This window comes from Amblyomma mixtum, chromosome 10, assembly GCF_055824585.1.
Source record: "Amblyomma mixtum isolate Tamu chromosome 10, ASM5582458v1, whole genome shotgun sequence".
In the NCBI taxonomy this organism is placed as follows: Eukaryota; Metazoa; Arthropoda; class Arachnida; order Ixodida; family Ixodidae; genus Amblyomma; species Amblyomma mixtum.
Genome location: NC_143021.1, coordinates 168,573,032 through 168,596,133, shown reverse-complemented (window position 1 = coordinate 168,596,133; position 23,102 = coordinate 168,573,032). Strand labels below are relative to the sequence as shown.

At 46.6% G+C, this 23,102-nt stretch overlaps 1 protein-coding gene across 6 annotated transcripts in view; it reads right to left on the bottom strand.

Annotated features, from left to right (window-relative positions):
- LOC149327683 (V-type proton ATPase 116 kDa subunit a 1-like) overlaps positions 1 to 23,102 on the bottom strand; it is a 633,463-nt gene that overhangs the window by 138,282 nt on the left and 472,079 nt on the right. For all 6 annotated transcript variants that reach the window (XM_089562560.1, XM_089562563.1, XM_089562561.1 and 3 more), the window contains 3 exons: positions 7,390 to 7,474; positions 6,291 to 6,409; positions 283 to 333 (listed from right to left, as the gene is read on the bottom strand). In XM_089562560.1, coding sequence (XP_089418686.1) covers positions 283 to 333; positions 6,291 to 6,409; positions 7,390 to 7,474 — 255 coding nt within the window. The remainder of the gene's footprint in view (positions 1 to 282; positions 334 to 6,290; positions 6,410 to 7,389; positions 7,475 to 23,102) is intronic.

Sequence of the window (23,102 nt, the reverse complement as noted above, 5' to 3'; positions counted from 1 at the left end):
TAAGTGATTGGATATTATCGGTAATATCGGTCGTATTGGTCACACATGGTCATATCGTTTTTTTTTTTTGCTATTTAAAATGAACGGCTGGGCTGCACTCGACTTGTCGCGTAATGTCTAATGCTTTTATCGACTGCCTCCTATTTCTGTTTTGTTAGTCGCACTGTTGTTTCTGTGCCCACAGCCTATGCTCATAGCGTTATGGGCTACGGCATAGAACAAGACCGAGCCTTCACATTCCTGCACCACGGGTTAATAACGGCAAGGCAAAGCCCCACTCACCCTTCTACCGCAGATCTGGGGGGCCCGAACGGCGTCTCGTCCTTGAAGTATCTGCACAGGAGAGCGGCAATGTTCGCACATATCTTGTTGGTAGCGACAATCCAGCTTAGGGCCGTGCCAAATTTTCGTTCAGCAGCAGAATTGCGACGCATTGTTGCCGCGGCAATTGGATTCTTACCAGTGGGTCTCTGGGACCTAAACCTAGGTGGTCTTCGTGATCACCGTTTGAATGGGTATGACAGTGTAGCCCGGAAACTCAGAAATCCGCGCGGCAAAGAAAAAAAGAACTTTCTTCACGCGACGCAGTCGTCATGCTTTGAAGACGACCGACGGTGGCGACATGCGTAACTAATTTCTCGCCAGCTGGTGGACGCTCCGTTTGCGGCGCAAGCAGCGTGTCTGCCATCAGCGCCACGAAATTCTGCGCATACTGGGAAATCCGGTGCGGCACGGAAGCAAGCTGGACGCCGTAGACAATGCTCGAACACCGTGTGCGTTGCTGCCCTCGCTCGCCACAGAGCCCGGCCTCCGGCGGGAATCTGTCTTGGCGAGGGTGCGGCTGTGCGTGGGCGCGAAGAAACGAACAGACGCGCCTCTACAGGGAGCTCCACTTCTCGAAGGTAGGCTTTTTAAGCTAAAGGAGCGCTTTTTTTCGGCATAACATTGTGAGCGGCGGAGCACATCAGATACAAGCTAAGACGCGCGCTAAATAGCAGGCTGGTTAAATAATACTGTACAGTGAACTGTATAGATACTGCAAGTTAGGCTCCTAAATTATTAAAAGGCATGTAGCCCAACGTAAGCAATATCCATGCCAGTTTGTAGAATTACGCACACGAGACTACCCTCTGCCCTGTGGCCCAAAAATTTTGGATATTTCGCCGAGTGGCGTTCACTGGAGAGGTTGCTTTGCCTGCACGCTTCTCGCAAGTGCATGTATCTTGGCGTGAGGTAGCATAAATTTGTTGGGCCACAGCGCCGAGGGTAACCGCGTTTTCGAAATTCTAAAATCTGGTCGGAATATTACTTACTGTGGGCTTGCCGATTCTCAATAACTAGAAACCCAACAGGGATAGTTAGAAAGTTAACTATTCAATATTAGTTAACCATCGTACTAGTTAGCACGTCTTAGCTTTATTCTGTCGTACATCATTCCTGTCAACGCCATGCCAAAAATAAGCGGTCTTCGAATAAAAAAAAGCTATATTTCAAAATTGTGCAAAGTCGTCGATGAAACACCCTCTACATAATGGGCGTTGAGCGCTGCCCCCGTCGAGTCTTCGGAGAGGCGCGACTCCACAGGTGCAGCGAGGGAGCGTGCGCCAGCGTGCGGAACGGCTCCGTCGGGATCCTCGTCGGACGGTCGAATTTGTTCACTTCCGTTTCCTTCTCCCCCTATCGCAAATGAACAGCGTTCTTCTCCCAACGCGAAAGCAGCATGTTTTTCGCGCTGCCTTCGGCTGGGAACACTGGCTGCTGGCGAATTTCACTGGGGCTGGGGTGGAGTCTGCTTTGCCACTCCGATTTGTCACCGGAACACGCGCTTCACGCGGGAAGGCAGCACTGTTTTGGAAAAGCCGGCAGTTAGGAAACTGAGGGCAGAGATATCGGGAAAATGAAAAATATGCACAAAGCGCTGCTTTCTGGGCACTCAATTTGCAACTGAATGGAAAATGGATGCAATTTGTTGCTATTTCGAGTGTGCAGATTTGTGAGTCGATCGTTCGTTTAAGCTAGCGCAGTCGACACAGCGCTAACCCTTAGATCCGGCAATGGCGAATAAAGCGCAACAGCAAAATGAAAGGAAAAATCGAAGCTATCATCGCCGACTTGGAACATGTGCTCGTGAACAGTGAATTAGAGTGGTTGCCGCTAAAATATCCGCAGCTTGCTTCGTAGCAGGCCACAAACGAGGCGTATACGAAGCTCTCTTTCCAGCCCGGCCAAGTTGAATCAGCGGTGCAAATGGGATGAAACAAAAAATAGTCTGCCGAACGATTAACCACTGTGTACTGAGAAAAAAAAGCACATAGCGCCTGCGTGTGCTCTTCCCTGCCTGTTTCTTCACTGTTGCACTCTTTCTTGTCCAAGGTATCAACTGCTGAGCCCAACGCTTCCTGGTCTATACGAGGCTTAGTTTGAAGTAAAGTATGTCCGCTTCTCGTAGGCCGGTTGTGAAGGTACGTCGCGCAGTATGCCAGGGAATTTCGCGCCGAAGTTGTGTGCGTAGAGAAAATTACGGACACTTTACAAGAGCAGAGCCAAACAGCCAGCGCTCTGAAAATTGTCGCTTCAAAATATTTCCATGCAAACTACTGTGCGCGCAGAGATTCAGAACATCAGTGGTGAATCCCGAGAGCCAGCAAGCAGCTTCAGCGTTCCTTCACGCGGAACCACCTTGCCGTCCCTCGTATCCACACCGCAACGATCTGACGAGGGAAGCTTCGGAGACAGCTCGGCCGTCGTGGGTATTATCGAGGAAAGGGCTTATTTGTTCGCTTAGCACGCGGCTTGGCGGTTTGTCAGCAACTTTTACGGGTTTTGTGTTGTTTTTTTTTTGCCTTCCGCTGAAGCAGAACGGTATACATGGTGCTTTCCGCAATAAATGCTGTTTTGAAAGTTAGCGCTTGTCTCGCGTCGTCGTCGTATTTTTGTTGCTGCTCTATATTTCTCTAGTTACAGTGTTTCAGGGCTATTTGTTTAGCGCCGACCGCAACTTGCGTCATGACTTGAGCCCACGATGCTCAACTGCCGGTTGTCGGTGTGGCGTAAAACTTTGAAAATATATCCTTCCATTGTTTCTGGGGTAGGAAACCTAATCGTTTTGGTGGCATTAGTCCCTGGGACTCTGAATCCCTACCTTGGGGTTCCTCTCCATCAAGTCCGGAATAATGGTTCTTTCTGGCAGTCACAAATTCTCTCTGTGAGGCGGGAAACGCAGGCGTGGGTGGGTCGGGAGCGCTCGGTTTTTGTTCGAGCACAAGTCTGTAATAAGGGAGTAATTCCCCTAAACATTTGGTGAGCACAAGCCTGCAATATCTTCTCGGTTTGCAAAGCTCGTTTCTGCACGGCAAGCGATCCACTGTACGAGGAAGAAGTTACAAGTGCTGCACAGACTATTCGCGACCTTTGGCGCTCTTGCAAGCCACCCATTTCTGCTAGCGCTGCTTCCAAGGCGCCTGAGTTGTCGTCTGCCTCATCCCTTTGCTTCCACAGGTCGCGGCCGAGGGGGAGCTTTGTGTCGTTTCCTGAAGGAGGTTGCTGGGATTTCCTGACTGTTCGCTTCTCATTGCAATATTTATTCGGCCAGTCGAGGAGTTTAAAAAAGGAAACCTGGGGCAGTTGGCGATCATCAGATTGAATGCACAAGTACATCATCATCATCATCATCATCATCCACTCCGTTACCCTTAAGGACCAGCGCTTATCTGGCCTTCGCATTACATGCCCTGCCCAAGCCCACTTCTTCCTCTTGATTTCAACTAGGATATCATTAACGCGCGTTTGTTCTCTCACCCACTCCGCCCGCTTCCGATCTCTTAACGTTACACCTATCATTTTTCTTTCCATAGCTCGCTGCGTTGTCCTTAACTTAAGCTGAACCCTCTTTGTTAGCCTCCACGTTTCTGCCCCATAGGTGAGTACCGGTAAGATACACCTGTTGTATACTTTTCTCTTCAGGGATATTGGTAAGCTACCATTCATGATCTGAGAGAACCTGCCATATGCGCTCCACCCCATTCTTATTCTTCTAGTTATTTCCCTCTCATGATCCGGATCTGCGGTCACTACCTGCCCTAAGTAGACATATTCTCTTACTACTTCCAGCACCTCGCTACCAATTGCGAACTGCTGTTCCCTTGCTAGGCTGTTGAACATTACTTTGGTTTTCTGCATGTTAATTCTTAGCCCCACCGTTCTGCTCTGCCTGCCTAGCTGATTGATCATGCTTTGCAATTCTTGTCCTGAGTGGCTTAGCAAGGCAATGTCATCAGCGAATCGCAAATTACTCAGGTATTCTCCATTAACTCTTATCCCCAACTGTTCCCATTCCACTCCCCGGAATACCTCCTGTAAGCAGGCAGTGAAGAGCATTGGCGAGATCGTGTCTCCCTGCCTGACACCTTTCCGTATTGGAGTTTTATTGCTGACTTTATGGAGAACTATAATAGCTGTGCAATCGTTATAAATATCTTCCAATATTTTCACATAACACTCTTCCACACCCTAATTCCGAAATGCCTGCATGACAGCTGAGGTTTCCACTAAGTCAAATGCTTTCTCGTAATCAATGAAGGCTATATATAGGGGTTGGTTATATTCTGAGCATTTCTCTATTACCTGATTGATAGTGTGAATGTGGTCTATTGTCGAGTATCCTTTAAGAAAGCCTGCCTGATCATTTGGTTGACTAAAGTCCAAGGTTGTCTTGACCCTATTAGCGATTACCTTAGTAAATACCTTGTAGGCAACGGACAATAAGCTGATCGGTCTGTAGTTCAAGTCCATGATGTCTGCTTTCTTATGAATTAAGATAATGTTAGCGTTCTTTCATGCACATGTTAACTGACTCTAACTAACTCTATCGTAGGCCACGTAGCGAAACACTGCAGAAACTAGAAAAGTGATGATGCTGATGTCGAAGATGACAAAGATGCCCGCGAGCCATTGTACAACGAGTGCGTTGTGACAGGTAGGAATAGCGATTCGCTGACAAGAGAAATCATAGAAGCACACATGATAGCAAGGCTCCCGGAAGAATGGATAAGCGCACCATCTCTATTGCTGCCAGGAAAAGAAAAACGCTACCTCGAATGTGAATGCTGACACGCGTGTGCTTTATTTTATTTTCTGAATTTGTTTAATTTTCTATTTCTGCTGCGCGTCTTCTCCATTACTTTCCATTTTTGGCCACCAGTTAGGTATTTATTCGGGCTGCCAGCTAATAAAGATTTTAGTAGTGAGTCAGCGCAGTGTTGTGTCCCTGCCTGTGTGTATCTTCTTGTTCCGTTCATTGCGCTGTTGTCATGGAACATGGATAACAATGCTGCGTCCCTGCTCACAGCGCCATACTGGGCCCATAATCAGGTATGGCGCTGGGACGCTGGCACCCAGCGGCGCTGGATTTCGAATAGAGTCCTTCGTGTAATGGTGCACTACATATGCAAGATCTTTTGTTGGCTTGTGATCTTTCTCGAGTGTTACTTTGCACGAGTTTCATTGTATTATAAATCACTTTGTATGTACGTGCTCGTACGAGAGATTGTGAAGTCCTGTGTATCGTCTCTTTGCTTTATAAACTGTTTGTTTGTGAACCTTTGGTTCCGACCCATTCTCCGGCTTGCGACCGGCGAAAGCTGGGCACCAAGGAACCAAAAACCTTGTCACTTGGTAGCTGGTGTCTGGCTGAGCTTGCCACTCCTAGTCTAGGGCATCTCCTCTGCGACCGAGATCGCTAACCTTACACGCTGTAAGGGCGTCTGGGAGCGCACGCGAGTAGTGCGTGAAAGGTTAGAACAGTAACTTAACTACATTAGCCGCTGCGGTTGCTTTAAGTGCTGAATATTCTGAAAGAAGCATAAAATACCTCGGTGCTTGCATGTTTCAAGCTTTCCTCGCTAGGGGTCATAACAAGTTTCTCAAATGCCCTGCTCTGGTCTGTTTCCTCTCACGATTGGCTCTCGTGGCTTCTTTCGCAGTGCTCGTAAAGTTACGCCCTGAAATGTCGCCGCTATTTCTGCAGACAAGTTAAAAAGCAGACATTCACTGAACGGTCTAAATACTGTGTTTGGATGTGCTGGGTTCTTTCACGCACGCACGACACCACAAACTTTTATTTCGTTGGAAATAAAAGTTGGAAGTTCAGCGCCGTCCTTGTTGTCTCGTTTAGTCCTCGTCTCCATGCGCTGTTTTTATTTGTTCAAGACATGTACCAACACGCCCAATTTTCCATGTTAGTAGAGGCCATTTACCTCGCTAGCTGGAAATGATTTTTCAAGTGCGCTTACATGTGGTTCCAAGTGTTTAGCAACACTCCGAACAGCATCTGCATCACTCCGAGTATCACCGCCATTTTCATCTTGTAGGAATTGGTGAAGGGAATTTTGTTCTGAGCCATGATCCAGACCTGCAAGAAAGGGCGCCATCAGAGAGACCGTAGGAGCACTTGACTTTCATTTTTAAGCGATTTCTGCTGCAACTGAAGGCTGCACTCCCAGATTAGCGGCACTAAAGGCGCTCTTTTCGACAGAGAAACACCGAAGCCAGACGTGCTCACAAAGTGCCGTTTTCGTGCGGCGCCTGACACGTTGGGCAGACGGATCAGCGATCTCCTCAATGAGCATGTCCCTAAGGCTGCAAGCTGCAAAGGCCACTTTCTGATCGGTGCGTCCTCCTCCGATCCACGGACACCCCCTGAAGCCTCTGCTATCGCGCGTGTCAGCAAACGTTCAGGCTCCTTGTTCCTTCGCGATATGGCGTATCTGAATCGTGAGTGACACGCCTTGGTGCGTTTGTTGTTGGTGATGTTTCTCTTTTAAATTTTTTCCTGCTTTTGCACATGCCATCTTCACCTGCATTTATGCGCTCGCGTAATAAAGGCTTATAGTTGCTAGTTAGCGCTCGTGTATCCCCTCTCCTGTCCTGTGTCTTTCACGCTGTGTTACTTCATAACATTTAAACAATCACGTCGTTCCACCAAGACTCTTATGTGCCGGGAAAGGGGACGTCTGTCAGCTCCGGGGCTTATGTCTCACGGGAATGGCACATAGTAAACTCATTCATTCTAAGCGACAGCATTTTATGGCGTAAATTTCTGAGGGCTAAGCTGGCATATGAGCGAGTATTCGCAGCATGTCCCATCAGTTATTTTCTTTCTTTCGTGAAATTTACTCTTGGTTGTTATAGTAATTAAGCCACCATTCCCAGCTGGTAAAAACGTTTTTTGGGGAAATTAGCACAGTGTCAGGTTGTTATGATAACCGATGGCGATACGTGAATAGCGCCAGTACAGTAAGCGATCGTTCTCAGCATGTGGACGATGGCCTGCAGCTGTTTGCACAGACGGCTAAGCATCCACCTGGACCCGGACAGCAAACGGTAGCTCACAGGGTCGAGGCCGAACGGGTACGGCGTGCCCAGGTAGTCCTTTTCCGGTGTCAGGACGACTGGTGTGTCGGCAGCAGTCTCGTTCCTGCGAGCGAGAAAGGCTCACGCTGTCACGACACAAGCCCTCCACGGCAAGCACGTCCAATACATGCGGCATGGCGTTCAGTCACAGGCGTAATGAGATTAAATCATCTCTAAATTTAAGCGCATTTGGAAAGCGAAGACTTGTCACCCCGATACGTCACTTTCACTTGCTATATCACAGTTCTTCGCCCTTCACAGAATCTCATATCAAACCAGCACATCGTACTTTCCCCTGATTATGCCACTGCTTTAAAGTGCAACCCAAGATCGCTCACACCAAACTTATGCGCGATTCGCCATTGTTCCTTGCCATTTACCATTGGAATAAACTGCCCGCAGAAAATTTTTCAGAAAAAAATTACGACGCATTTGTTACCAAACTGAAGTGCTTACTCCATGCTTAGTGATTCTTAATATACTGCTGCTAAAATTGAACTTTGTCTCCTGCATTGTGCTCTATGTGTGTGTATTCTGAAGCCTTTCTTTTACCCAGTTATGTTCACTCTTTATTGGAGCGCGTTTGTTTGTGCTTTTCACATCTTCAGATTTCAAATTTCACTTTGTTATGTACCCTCTTTGTCAAAAGTAACCAGGCTGTATGGTTTGCTTCTAGCTTGTATAGTAGAGTCCTTGTGGCTTTCTTAAAGATCAAAAGGGGTTGAAAGGTAAGAAGACCCCCAGTCCTTACCTTTAAAGACCATTCCAGCTTCAGGGAAGCTGTAAGGGCTCCACTGTACGATCTAGAAGCGAACCATGCAGCCTGGTTACTTTTGACAAAGACTGTACCTACTGCAATGACTGGGCGGATAAACGGCCGTGACGTCAATGACTGGTTTGAAGGTTTTATTACAGCACAATTGCAGTAGATGCAGTAAAAAAGTTGGAATTTTTGGGATTACATCTGGTGAGGTTCCCGAGGCAAAAGGCGCCTGACGTGGCCCCGTGACCTTCGCGCATGCAGCGCAGCAAAGAACAGCGCCATTAGAGATCCGGAAACAAGGGCCCAATCTCGGGAAAAAAGAAGAAAGAACAAAACAAACACAGAAGCAATACGAGCAAAACAGAAACTTCAATAAAACTTCGGTTGGGCTTAGTTGGTACAGGTTAAGATGTTACATGTTACTGCTAAGCGGTAACTCAGGACGTGCTACGTCCGCCGCTTAAGAACGTGGGTGGCGCTGATGAACACTTTCAAGGTTAGGTCATTTGTAAACATAAATACCCCCGAAAGGAGAAGATTTGACAGCCGTCGCCGTAGCTCAGCGGTAGAGCACCGGACGCGTAATTCGGAGGCCGTGGGTTCGGATCCCACCGGCGGCATGTGGTTGTTTCTTCTTCTGCTTTTCTAATCAATTAGCGTTAAGCGATAACATATTCAGTAATATTCTCAATCGAACAACAGCACAAAATAAATAAATAAAAATTAAAAAATCCCCTCTGCCCCTTGGTTTCTGTGGCTGTTGGCTTCCGTCATGTTAAGATAAAGGTTGCGCAAACACTGGGCGAACCACAACGAAGAGACACACACAGGCGCCTGTGTGTGTCTTTGTGTCTCTTCATTGTGGATCGTCCCGTGTTTGCGCAAACTTTACCTTAGCTGGCAAAAAAGATTGGCTGCAAGAAATGGCCAACAACCAAAAGTGCAGCTGATCAAGGTATGACTCAGTAACAAAATGAATAGCGCTGTCAAAACATAGTTGTGCGGGCAGATTAGAAGTTTATGCGCAGCTTTTTGCAGCAGAGCTCCTTTCATCGCCTTTTAACAGAATAGCGTGGTTCAGATCCCATTGAGATGGAATCTATTTCTGGAAAGATGTTTAGTACTAATGGTGGCTGCTAATCTGCTGACAGCTCCACGTACGTTTTTCTAGCGCTTTCATCCACGTATGCTCCCTCAGCGCATATCCACAATCTGGTCGTCTCAAGCTGGTAACCAAGCTTGTGCCGCGTGGTTTTATATTTAAATACAGAAAATTTGCTAAGCTCTGCAGAAGTACGCTAGTAAGAGGCAAGATTTTATGTCTTCAGAACAGCGGCAGTGCGTGTTCATATCGCGATTTGTGTCCTATAAATCAAATATTTTTGTTTTGCAGAACACACAGTTTTTCAACATTATCTTTGGTTACATGCTCCAAAGCCTTGCATCTTTTTTTTGGGCCTACAACCAAAGATTCTGTGTTTTTTCCTTCCTGTTTCGTCCTTTTTTGGCGTACGACATTCTTTCAAGAACAGTTACCAACTTCCCCAGCAAGACGTTTTTTTCTTCAAGGTTACCCTTGCCTTGCTCCCCCATACTACGATGCAGTAGTATAAGAGAAAAAAATCGTGGTGGAATAAAGTTTTAGAGCGCAACTCTTTGGCGCCTGTTTCTGCGTTTCGCGTTGGTTTCGCGTTAATCCGATGTTTGCACTTGACTTTTTGAAGAACAGGCGCACCGGTGCAAAGACCAGCCTTTTGTACTCAGATCCTCAAAGTGCGTTTTTGTAGGCTGTCCGGAATCACGTTATCACGGTCCACATCGAGCACAGCGGACCCACCACTCGTAAGGCTGGACTTAAGTTACATGCGGGTCTTGAAAGCCGACGGTAGTTGATGTAGCCTGCTTCATGTTACGAACGCCTCTGCGGCAGCACTCGGCTGAACGGGCGCAGCATGACCGCCTTCAATCACTCTCCCTTGCGTCCTACACTCCACATGCACGCCGCAGCGCAACGCTTGGTATCATTCCTCCGGGTGGCGATACAGGCTACAGCCGATGACAACCTTATTTTAACCATTTCAAGCGAAAACAAAACTGCAAGATTTGTTTAGTTTGACATAACATAACATAAGTGCTTAGTTTGACATAAAAGTATGGGATGCGGTTTGTTGATTTTTTTTATGTTGTTTTAGTGTTTGTTTTGAGTTTTAGGAGTTTAGTACTTCATTTAGCCATTTGGCGTCGCAGTCGCCAGCAGTTTCTTGCTACGCGCGCGAAGCGAACGCTCCGTCCTTCCAAAGTTTCTCCGTGCTGTATGTTTCGCGCTGGCTGGCGCTTCACGCTGCTGCTTGCAGTTTTCCCGCGATATATTGTGCTACCAGCGCTACGCTGAAATGTGAACTTCACGTTCCCCAAGTGTAGGTCATCTTTCATTTCTTTTGTGTGAGGAAAGATTCAGCCTTACTACAGCTACATAATTAAATAGTTTTTAGGCGCAAAAAACAGACGAGACACATAGGAAGGTAACAGGACGGAGCGCCAACTTCCAACTGATTTTACTGCATGCATAAAACGAATGTCTCCTAAACAAGACAAAGAATGGTACTGGTAGAGCTAGGCCAGAGCTCCCTCGAGAAGAGGTAAGACCAGTGGTGGTGCCATACGTGCATCGTGTCGCCCATAATTTGAAAAAAGTTGCCAACCGCCATGGTGTACGGCTCGCCTTCTCTGCAACGAGAAAGCTAGGCGGTCTTTGCTCCCGTACCGATAAAGAGAACACCAAGGAACTAGGCTGCGGAACAAAGCACAGGAGCCCGTTCGTGAAAAGTGCCGAAGGGGTTGTCTACAAAATCTCCCTGTCTTGCGGGCACTCCTACATAGATCAGACTGGCAGGTGCCTGAATGACCCAACGAGGGAGCATGAGAGAAACGTAGAGCAGAAAAAAGAAGGCACACATCTAACTAAGCCCATTATTAAGTGCCCGTCCCGCAATTGTGAGCCAGGCTTCACTGATGTGCACATTCTGGGCAAAAACAATGATAACAATGCTAGGGAGTTGATAGAAGTGTTTTTTATCAAAAAGAAAGACAACTTGTGCGTAAGCGACCCATCAATTGTATTGTATAACTGTGAAAAGAAATTCTTGGAGTGCGCTTTATCATGTCGTTCTTGAGCTTTAGCTGACCCTCCTGCGCATGTGACGACAAGCTTTGTAAGTACGTTTCAGGCATGCAATAAAATCAGTTGGAAGTTGGCGCTTCGCCCTGTTACCTTCCTATGTGTCTCGTCTGTTTTTTTGCGTCTCAAAACTATTCAATTATGAACTAAAACCAACTAGCCCAGCAGCAAGTGCTCTGTACTACAGCTCAGCTGCTAATGGGCCTGACTGAAGCGACGGCTAGTCTGTCGCTTCTTTCATGAGCAAATAAGAAAGCAGTATTAGCCAGTATTTTAGATACCAAAGTGTGCACTGGATTTATTAAAACAGTGCGTTCGCATGTGTTAGCGTGCATAGTTAGCCTTCTATATGAGTTGTTTTATTTCTGAAAGCTGAAAATAAATTAGAACCCTTATAAATTCGTGTTATTGTTTGTGCGCGCAACGTGACATAGCTCCAAAGCGACGAGCTTTTTTTGAAACATAGGAAAGACACGAATTTTTTCCAGACGTCTGCTCTGCATTGCACACTGGGAAGACATTATTCTCGCCAACAACTCTGCGATGGCCTTGTGAGTGTTTCAGATCAACTTGCTATGATTGCTATCAGTGACAGTCGTGTTAAGAAGGCTTCAGTTATGCTGATAATTGCGGAATGGAATGTGCACTATTCATTATCACGACGTGGTCATGAAACTCGTCGCGATGGCTGTGTGACTTTGGCGTTCGGCTGCTCATCCAAACGTTGCGGGTTATTCGCTGAAGGCCGCGGCGGCCGTATGTCGACGAAATACAAAAAGGTCCGTGTGCTGTGCGCACGTTGAAGAGCCCCCCCTAGTCGTCCAGATTAATCCGGAGCCTTCTACTACGGCAATGCCCATATATCACTTCGGGACGTTAAACCTCGTAATTTACAATTTACAACGAGTCATGAAGCGAAATTCAGTGACTGCATGCATAAACGAAGCAAGCCCGAACTCGAGCAGTATATTGTTGACGACTTTTTTGTGGCAGCTCATAGTGAAAATATGGAGGAATACTTCGCTGATTAACTACGGTTGCCTAGCAGGTGGTTATGAACGCCGAGGAAAAATAAAGCGGCTGAGGGAATCGTGACAATGCGGGCGCACGGGCTTCTCAGGCTATCGTGTCATTTCGACTGAGAGCTCCTGAACTGAAGTACTCTGCTCGGTGGTGCTGCTCTGTATGTGTGCTGGCGATGTAAGCAAGTAGTGGCCCCTTGACAGGCAGGCCTCCTTGAGTTTTTTTTTTTTTTTTGGCGACAGGAAGTTAGGGGAATGCTGCACGGAGTGTCATTGCTGTCTAGAGAGAAAAACACCGAAGGGTCTCAGGCCAGCGCTAAATCAGAGGACCTTAGACTTCAGTCAACCAAATGATCAGGCAGGCTTTCGTACGGGATACTCGACAATAGACCACATTCACACTATAAATCAGGTGGTAGAGAAATGCGAAGAATACAAACAACTCCTATATATAGCCTTCATTGATTACATGAAAGCCCTTGACTCAGTGGTAACCTGAGCAGTCATGCAGCCATTGCGGAATCAGGGTGTAGAATCGTCTTATGTGAAAATACCGGAAGATATGTATAACGACTGCTCAGCTACCATAGTCCTGCATAAAGTCACTAATAAAATAGCAATAAGGAATGGTGTAAGGCAGGTAGACACAATCTCGTCAATGCTATTCACCGTCTCTTTAAAGGAGGTATTCCAATGTCTGGATTAGGAACAGTTGAAGATAACAGTTAATGGAGAATACCTAAGTGATCTGCGATTCGCTGATGACATTACCTTGCTAAGACACTCAGGAAATGAGCTGCAAAGCATGATCAATGGGTTAGACAAGCAGAGCAGAATGGTGGGGCTAAAATTAACATGCATAAAACCAAACTATCGTTCAACCTCTAGCAAAGAAACAGCAGTTTCCAAGTGGTAGCGAGGTGTTGGAAGTGGTAAGATAATATGTCTTCTTAGGGCAGGTAGTGACCGCTGGTCCGGATCATGACAGAGAAATAATTAGAAGAATAAGAACGGGGTAGAGCGCATATGGAACGTTCTCTCATATCAAGAATGTCAGTTTACCAATATCATTCAAGCGAAAAGCATACAACAGCTGTATCTACCGGTACTCACCTATCGGGCAGAAACGTTGAGGCTAACAAAGATGGTTCAGCTTAGGTTAACGACAACGCAGCAAGCTATGGAAAGAAAAATGTTCGGTTCAACGTTAAGAGACCAGAAGTGGGCGGAGTGGGCAAGGGAATAAACGCAGCTTAATTACATTATAGATGAAATTAAGATGAAGAAATGGGCTTGGGCAGGGCATGTAATGCGAAGGCAAGATACCCGGTGGTCCTTAACGGTAACGGAGTGGATTCCAAGAGAAGGCAAACGTAGCAGGGGCCGGCAGAAAGTTACGTGGGGGGATGAGGTTAAGAAGTTTGCGGTGATACGGTGGCCGCAGCTGGCAAAGGACAGGGTTAATTGGAGAGAAATGGGAGAGACCTTTGTCTTGTAGTGGGTATACTCAGACTGACGATGACGATGATGATGGATGAAATAAAAAAGCGAGGATAAAAAGGTAAAACAATAAATGAAATGCAGACCAAACATTTGCACTTGGACGCCGTCCAAGACGATTGTCAAGGCAAACATTACTGATCTATCGTCACAGGCGTGCGCACAGGGGGTATTGGGGTGGGTGCACCCTCCCCTTAGGCCACATTCTCACAGCCGGTTTTTCCCTTGCTCCGTCGCCTCCGTCACGCCGGTAGCCGACGGAGGGAGCTGCTTTTGGACCGTTTTCCCCCCCAAATCGGGCGGCCGGTGCCGCCGGGTCCTGCTCTACGTTTCCGTCGAGCGGCGGCGACGGAGCCCCGCCCCACGGAAAACGTACCAGTCATAGCGCGAGCTCGCCTCACGTCACCCGCGGCTTGCTTGCTGCGACCAAGAGATGGCGCTGGCGAGCATCGTCGGCGGCAGCGATGCGCGGGTGCGCGGGCAGGAAGAAAATACAAAAAGCCTGCTCATTTTTGTACTCTCCGTCGGGAGATGCACGCGTCTTGCGCCCCGAAAAGCGCCCGCTGTCGAGGAACAGAGAGCGGATGACAGTTTTATTCCAGGTCTCCGAATGAGCATTGTCGTTGCACTAGGCGTGGGATATACGATAAATGATTTGTTTGTTTTTTTCGGGAGGGTAACGAAGTGGGGGACGAAAAGACTGCTGCCAGGTTTAAAGCGAAGTGAAGGAGATGGCTGATGCAAAGGTTAGCCATCCAGGTGAACAAAGGGGCGAGAGAGGTAACTGCGGAGATAACGAAAAGAGCAGAAAAACAAAATTCCGTTCACCCGTTGCTAGCTCTTGAGGCCCCATTGTTTTTATTAGCCGTTTAAATTGTTTTGCTGGCTTAATTCTTGAATGGTTGTATAAAGACCAATCTCTCAAGCCACTGATAACAAAGTTCATTACCACCCTACATATGTTCAATTTCGTGCATATTGGCCTGAATACTGTGACTGCAGCATTCATTTCTGCAGCGGCTTTAAAAGTAGCTTGCTATACTCATATATATTTGTTTTGGTGTTGTACGTGTGGTGTTTCGCTGCGAAAACAGGGGAGTTGCGTAGATTTAATAAACTAACTTCAAACTTTTTCCACCGCTTGCGAGATCGCATCGTTTTTTTTTCTCCGATAAGAGCCCAGTGAACCGAAGCGCAAGCAGACGACAGACGACTTTCACCGCTACTTCGGCATGTCCTACCACGGCTCGCTTTGCGTTTTGCATCAAGCGGCCGTGGTCCTTCGGACAGCGCCGAGCAGCGTTTTTTTTTTCGCGCGGAAGAAAAAAAAAGGCACAGTCGCGTGGGAGCAGCGAGCGGCCGCCCAAACTGGTTTGCCGGTGTCCGGCGCCTCTTTCGATTAGAACACAAATCCGTTCCGTTGCGGCCGCGGTTCCCGGCTCCGTCGCCGCCGCGCCGGAGAGGAGACCGGCTGTGAGAATCAGGCCTTAGATGTCATAGAGGGCGTCAAGTCTGCCCCATATCTTTACTCTGTCGGATGTGCTCTGTCTTTGTTTATAGTGTAGTGTTTGATCATGCAGGTTTTTTGATGATACGGGAGGTCGAAGACTCATGATGTTGCGTTCCAAGAACTGTTCACTTGCCGCGTCACTTTGACCCAATCTTTTGAGGCTCGTTTTGCAGTTAACAAAATACATACGTGTCATGTTTTCTGTGCTTTAGAGAGAATCCTTCGAAGGGAGTTCTTGCATTGATGTCTGAGCAGCGCAGGAAGAGAGCTTCAGGGTGTGTGCCAATGTTTCGACAACAGGGCTTGTCTTCGCCTGGGGAAGTCCTCTTGCTTAAACGTTGGCAAGCACCCTGTGGCTTCGCGTCCCTTGTTCACTTTGTGAGTGTCAGGAACTTACCCTCCATCTACCATCTAATCTTCTGGCGATGTTACACGTGAAAGTAAAAACTACTGCTCAGTAACACTGTGCAAATTCATCACATTGAAATAGATGTGTACAATCCCTCCTCATCTTTGCTCTCCATTTTCACAGTAGGGACATCGCTGTGCTGGAGCTTGGCTCCTCCTCACGAGGAACCCTGCGCACACCTACGGACACCGTTCACAAAGGTGTCTAAGCATCTTAGCTGACGCTGAACATGCACTCGTCGTCTCAGCATCCAGTGCGGGAGCACACGTGCCTAACATTGGTTCGGGCTATGCGCTATGAGTGACCACTTTCTTCCAGCATCGAAACTGTGAAAATTGCCAAAAGAGCCCGACAGATCCCCGGGCGGCTCATCACCACATCTGTGCGAGCCAAGCTATGCCAGGAGAGCCACGAGCGCAGTCGGCCGCGGCAGCAAATCTCTCTCCCCGCTCTGTGTTGTCATTAAGCAAGGGGACTGTGAGCGAACATAAATGTGACTTCGGCAACGGAGGTCGAGATATGCGGCGCGGGTTGATTTTGCGACTCGTTCCAGTTTCCGGCCCCGACTCACGGCAAGGGCTGCGCAACGGATCGAAGCCGTGCAAACGGGCTGCAGTCTTCGGACGCCTCGACCTCCGCAATTCAGCCAGCGGCTGGCGACACCGCAAGGACTGTACCGGAGCTTTTTCTGCGTGCTGGTCAATACATTTCGACCACTTCGGCGGCGGGGGTGGTGGAGCGGGTTCTGATTTTGCGACTCGGTGCAAGTTGGTGCATCCTTTCTTTCTTTCTGCATCTACCTCGTGCTACAATTCTGCCGCCGCCTTTGACGAAAGCATTGAGTGTTGCGCTTGCTATCACCGTTTCTTATCGGTTGCCTTTGCTGTGCCGTGCCTAACCAATATACATATCGCGCGTGCTTGAAAGCGGTACCTAAAAGTACAACTATGATGTGCTCGGACTGTAAAAAAGTATTTCATCTTGGGAAGTGCTCTGCGATATCGGAAGCGAAGGGAAACACGGAGGCTTTTATTGAAGCATGGGGAAACTGCTACTCTGCGGTTTAGGAGGGGCAGGACCTTGACATCCGAGCTATTCTAACTGCCATTCGTGAACGACTGGACATAACGGACAGCCTTCTGAAAAAGGTGTCCAATATTGAAAAAGCAGTGGAGAAATATGATTAGGCACTGCTTGCAATGGCAAGACAGGTCGCGGACATAAAAGTTATCTGTCAGAGAGTTGCCGCTCCGGCAGCAAGAGGAGGACGTGGCCGTCACTGAGCCGTAGTGCAGGAGACGGCGCCAACATTTCGTCCTTCATGGCACACCCAGTACAGAACGGGAGGTTTGCTCGCCAAGGTGGCTTGATATTTCGAGTATGACTTAAAGTTACACAACCGCCATACACTGGCTCCCATGCAGGCCACAAAACGTTCCCGAGGTTATCATAGCATTCAAGTCAAGTCATATTTATTTCAACATCACAAGGATGCTAGGGGCGCAGCCAAAAAGCCCATTATAGGCTTGACGAGGGGCTGCGCCCCGTACAAAAACTTGGTAACTTCGGCGTAAGAGTTGACTATGCAATGAAATATATTTTTAACAGAAACAACAGGGCGAAATGTCACTTTCCCATAATGTTTAACTAAAGACTGTAGAAAAGGTGACATACGATTGCGGCAAAGAAGAAAAAACATACACGCAGTGTGGAAAACATATATACAGAAATGCACACTTTCAGTGAGGTAATAAAAGTAATAATAGCGTTATCTGCACACTGTAACTATTGAACTGTGTTTAGAAGAAGAGGCAAGGTGTAACTAATGCTCTGCCGTCCGTAATTTGTTCGGGTTTGTGGAATGACGAAATGATTTTTTGTACGAGTGCTGTAATTGTGAGACTTGCGTTCAAGCCTGTAGAGTTCCTTGAAGAAGATAGCTGTGTTTATGGCTGTAGTCCTGTAGCGCCTTAATAAGGTTTGTTTGTATTGCTGCGGGACAGGAAATATATTCAATTTACGAAAAATCGCTTCTGCTGGTGCGTCTCGAGAAACGTTGACGATGATTCTAAGGGCTCGTTTCTGTAATCCACGCAGCTTGCTAACATTCGAAAAGGCGGTGGTCCCCCAAACCAAAAAGCAGTAACCTATAACAGAAGAAAATAGGGACTGAAAGATAATTTTTTTGTACACATTGCGGTAAACAATACCGAAGCCTGGAAAGAATACCCACTATCTTAGCTATTTTGTTAATCGTAGTATCTATATGTTTATTCCATGATAAATGTTCATTGAAATACACTACAAGGCTTTTAAATTCCGAGCAAGCTCAATTTTTACCGAACCTAGCCACAGCGAATATCCCAGGAAATCAATGATCCTATTTCTGTGACGGAAAAGCATTGCTTTGGTTTTTTTGGTATTAATTTCCAAGGAGTTAATGGCTGTCGATTCATGGAGGGAAAGCAAACACTGATTCGCCTGCCCAAAGAAATCATATACATTAGTTGATTTAAAAAATAGGCTGGTTTCATCAGCATACATTATAAATGTGCATTTGTTATCTAGACTAGTATCATTTATGTAAAGATTAAATAGCAGTGGACCCAATATGCTGCCTTGAGGAAAACCAGCTCGTAGAGGCTGTATACCGGAAAGCTGATTGTCAATCTTGACCTGCTGACAACGGAAGGTTAAGTAAGATCGGATTAACTGAAGAAAGACGCCCCGAAAACCGTATATGTCTAGCTTGGCTATTAAAGTCTCATAGTTGATCCGGTCGAACGCTTTTGAAAAATCAACGAAAATGCCCAGAACAAGCTCCCTCTTTTCAAATGATTCCAGTATTAATTCTTTCTGCACAAGAAGGGCGCTCTCTGTCGACCTGCCTTCTCTGAAACCATGCTGACATGTAGTTATTAGGTTGTGTTTTTTACTAATGCTAGCAATGCGTTTAAACATCACCTTTTCTAGACATTTTGAGAAGACGGGAAGTATCGATATTGGACGATAGTTAGAGAGGTCGTTTCTGTCACCGCTTTTATAGATAACAGAAACCCTAGCCATTTGCATCCGCTTTGGAAATACTCCGTTTTGTAGGCAGATATTAAATATGTACTCTAATACTTGACTGATAATATCAATGACATATTTAAAGGGTTGCACCTGGAAGCCATCTATATTACGAGACCTGCTATTACGAAGGGTTGCGAAGTGACTTTGAATTTCATGCTTATCTGTCGGCGACAGAAACGCAGTTTCACGGGTACGAAATTTTAGATATTCTGCAGAGCGTTGATCATGAGCACTCCTGACAAGTGAAACAAAATGATCGTTGAAGCGATTGGCCAGCTGCCTTCCGGATAACGCGCAGTCGCCTATTGTGATCGATGTACAAGTTTGGGGGTCTCTTTGGGGGTTTAAGATATTGTTAATTTCCTTCCAAACAAGATCGCTTCGTCTTACTGTATTGGAGTTGAACAGCTTATTAATGTAGTCTTTCTTTGCTTGGCGAAGAAATGATGTTACCTGGTTTCTGAAATTTTTAAAAGCTTTAAGGTCATCGGGAGCTCTTGAAGAAAGGAAACGGCTGTAGAGTTTGTTTTTCTTTGTTATCATTTCGAGGCAGTCTCTGTTGATCCACGGTTTACGAGCTTTCCTTGGCTTTTTGCAAGTTCTTTCAGGAAAGCACTCTAAATATGAGGAGTTTTTTTTTTCGAAATGAGCCAAATCCACAAACCGAAAGTAACGCAACCCCAACTGTAGTGGCAAGCTAAGCCAGTCAACTTTCCTTTAAAAAACAGATCAGAACAAAATGGGTCAAATCGCACCAACTGAGCTAGCCCGCAGTTCACGTTTCAAATCGAAAACGAGCCAAATCCTTCGACTGGGTGGATCGAAATGAGCCAAATCCTTTCAACCAATAGGAGACTGACCCGGAGACCACGTGATTCAGCCAACATGGCAGCCTCCTTGTAGGCTCGTGCCGGCGGTACACTGTACCGGCGGTGCTCGTGCGTGATAGCGCGGACTGCGTGGTCTGTTTCGCGAGCTCCTTTGTCTCTTAAAGACTTTTGCTTTGACGGATTTAGTTCCGCATGGATTGCGACGGGTATGAAGAGGTCGGTGAACGTTCCCTGGAAGGCGTACTGTACGGAAGTAATGAGATCAACGTCCAACCTGCCTTTCAAGATTACTGAAACGAAGGTTTTTTATATTCAGAGAAATGTGACAGGCCGAAGCCCTCAAATTAGAGCCGAACCCCACTACAGGGTTTCGGTGTCTAATTTTGTATCGGTCCTAAAGAGGGGAAATACCCTTGTACAAACACCGAAACAGTGCGAGCTGTATGCACACCACCTCAACGAACTGAAGGTGAGAGACGTGACCAACCTTCTGGCGACTCACTTTGGTGTGTCATGGAAAGAAAACGAAAAACTTGCGTATTTTGAGGCTGCCTTTCGTCGCTGTCAAGAAAAGGAGCCCATGGCAGATTGCGAAGGAGGCTGCTTATGGTGCCAGAAAGACAGGCCTGCTATCCATGTATGAGTTGTGGGGATACACATGAATCCCCTGCCCCATTGTAACGGCCGCGCGTAATTATCACGCGATGCTATGCGCGCGCCGTTCGGGAGGTTTTGCGAGGGAGGGCACTCTCGCCACCCCCGCTTCCTTTCGCTCACCGCCGCGACGGACACCGCTGCCCTTATCGCCCGGCCACCGTGTGTGACTTGACCGCCGCGGGCCGTGAGCGAGGAACCACGCGAGGTGAGCGGAACCCTCTTCCCCCACATTTTTGCGTGCGTTCTTTCCTTTGTGTTTTTCACCCCCGTACGCGAGCGGAACCCTCTCCATCGTTACGGCGGTTGTATTGTTGCTGCTGCATTGTATTGCTCGGGAGCAATAAACGCTCCTCCGAGTAGCATACTCGTGTTTGTCCCCTCTGGCCCGAACCCGCCGTGGTTGCGACTCACCGCACCGCGGGTTGGGGGTCACAGCTCTGACTGCTAGGGCTGGCACGCTGGTGCTAGAGAGCGACAACTGCTTCTAGCCCTTTTAGCGTTACTACAAGAATAACCCCCATAGAGTGTAAAGCGGGTGACGCATACTTGTAATTTTTTTTCTGCTGAAGTCAAAGCACAAGCATTTTTCCATATTGTTTTGAATGTAACCTGAAAGATACTGCAGTAATAATAAAGTTTCGAGAAGAAAGCTGGGTCGAATCTAACGCTTCGCTTCGATATGAGCCAAATCCAATGTTTACATTGTTGTATAGGCCAAACTATGCACGTAAATTTTTGGCGATTAATGCTGTTCGACTGCTCTATCTGCCCCATAAAACTTGTGAGGTACTAGGTTGAATAGCAGCGCATTCCTTTCAGACAAGAAATTATGGCCTTGTTCTAAGTTTCTGTTTTGGTGGATCTGGCTCATTTCGAAAAAAAAAAAAACTCTTCATATATGCTTGTAATTATCTTTATGAAACTATCGTACGCTAGATCTGGATCATTAATTTCGTGCACGCAATTCCAGGACACTTCCTTAAGTTTGGCTCTGAATAGTTCTAAGGTATCTGGGTTTATCGTTTGGTATGTTTGAACTATTTGCTTCTTTCGTTGACGCTTGTTCACACGATCACCAAAGAGAAAAATTGGTAAGTGATCACTCAGTTGAGCACAGATTACACCAGATTGTGTGAATGTACACTGAACATTGGTGATAAAAACATCGATAGATGAGCCTGTATGCATTCTTGTTGGCTCCAAGATGACGTTTCGAAAACCGTTACAATCCAAAACCATATTTAATTCACGCTGTTCATAAGATAAAGTTAAAGAATCTATATTGATGTCGCCACCTAATATCAGGTTCAGCCCATTGTCAGTTATCCAGGACAAAAAATCGTCAAGAAACAAAAGAAAAGAAGACACATTTCCACCGGGAGGACGATAAACCACTGAAAACACATTTGAGCCACAGCTATAAGAAAGTATTTCATAGTAGTCCACTACCATGGAGAAACGAGGAATAACACAGCAATTAAAAGATTTGTTTGACATTAACATCACACCACCTACTTTCTTATTAACTCGATGCTGGGAAAATGTATTGTGATCTTCGAGGGTTAGAACTTCTTCATCGTCTCGATACCAAGTTTCTGTTATCATAATTACATCAAATGAGAATTTTAGCGACTTGAGAAAAGTAAAGACCTCATCTTCTTTGTTGCGTAATGACTGAGCACTGAAATGAAAGAAAGAAGTGACATTTTTGTTTTTCGAATATAAATTAGAAACATCAGCGGGCAAGAAGAGCTGCGTGGCCATGATGAAGTGAAACAAAATCAACGGGAAACGTACTTTCCTTAAACTATTTTATCTAGGTCACGTACACGGGCAATGCGGATCGCATCGGACAATTCATCCTTTCTCGCGAAAATGCGTCTATTTCTCGTCCAGACGAATGTCCATTTTTTCTCCTTTTTTCGAGTGAAAGTCATTCCCAGCAGTTTTTCCAATGCGGGGCAAAGGTGCTCGTTAACATAAATCGCTCCACGAGTCTGGGACAGGCTGCCGTCCGAATCGCCATCGGCAACGCTTGCCTGTGCAGCTGCTTCAAGGTGAACACTGTCAGTGGTAATCTTTGAATGTCGCGTCTAGAAAACTGATAGAACAACGGTCTGAGGAACGAAAGGAGATCAGAAAGCTGAAATCAAATGTCTCGGTAACGGATAACGTGACTAATGCTAACAGAGAGCTGCTGTCTGTCACGTAGAAATGGGCTAAGCTAAGTGCCAGGCTATAAATATGCCTGGCATTACAGCAGCAAAGTGCTTGTAAGGAAGGTTGACGGTGATTGCAAAACGAAAACTGTTACAGTGAGTCACTGCTCTTGATTGCAATTAGTTCCTTCTATATCGGTGATACTTACGTCTCTCCGAATGATATTAATAATGAGGTTCAGGGTCAGTCTAACCATTTTTCAGCGCTACGTTTGAATATTCAGTCTGTTCGCGATGAACATGACATCTTACGTGCATTCCTTGAACAGTTTAATTCATGTTCTCTGTGGTTATGCTTACTGAGACATTAGTGAAAGACAAAGTTGATTGTCCTGAGCTGCACAACTATCAGTCTTACTTCCTAAAGAGAACAAGCAGAAGAGGTGGAGGCGTTTCTTTGTTAGTGCTTGATAGTGTTCAGTGTGAAAGGGTTGATGAGATTACTTCGGTTACACCTGATTATGAGGTGCTCTCAGTTTGCAGCAATAACATTCTCTTCACTGTTGTGTATCGCCCCTGGACGGTTGTG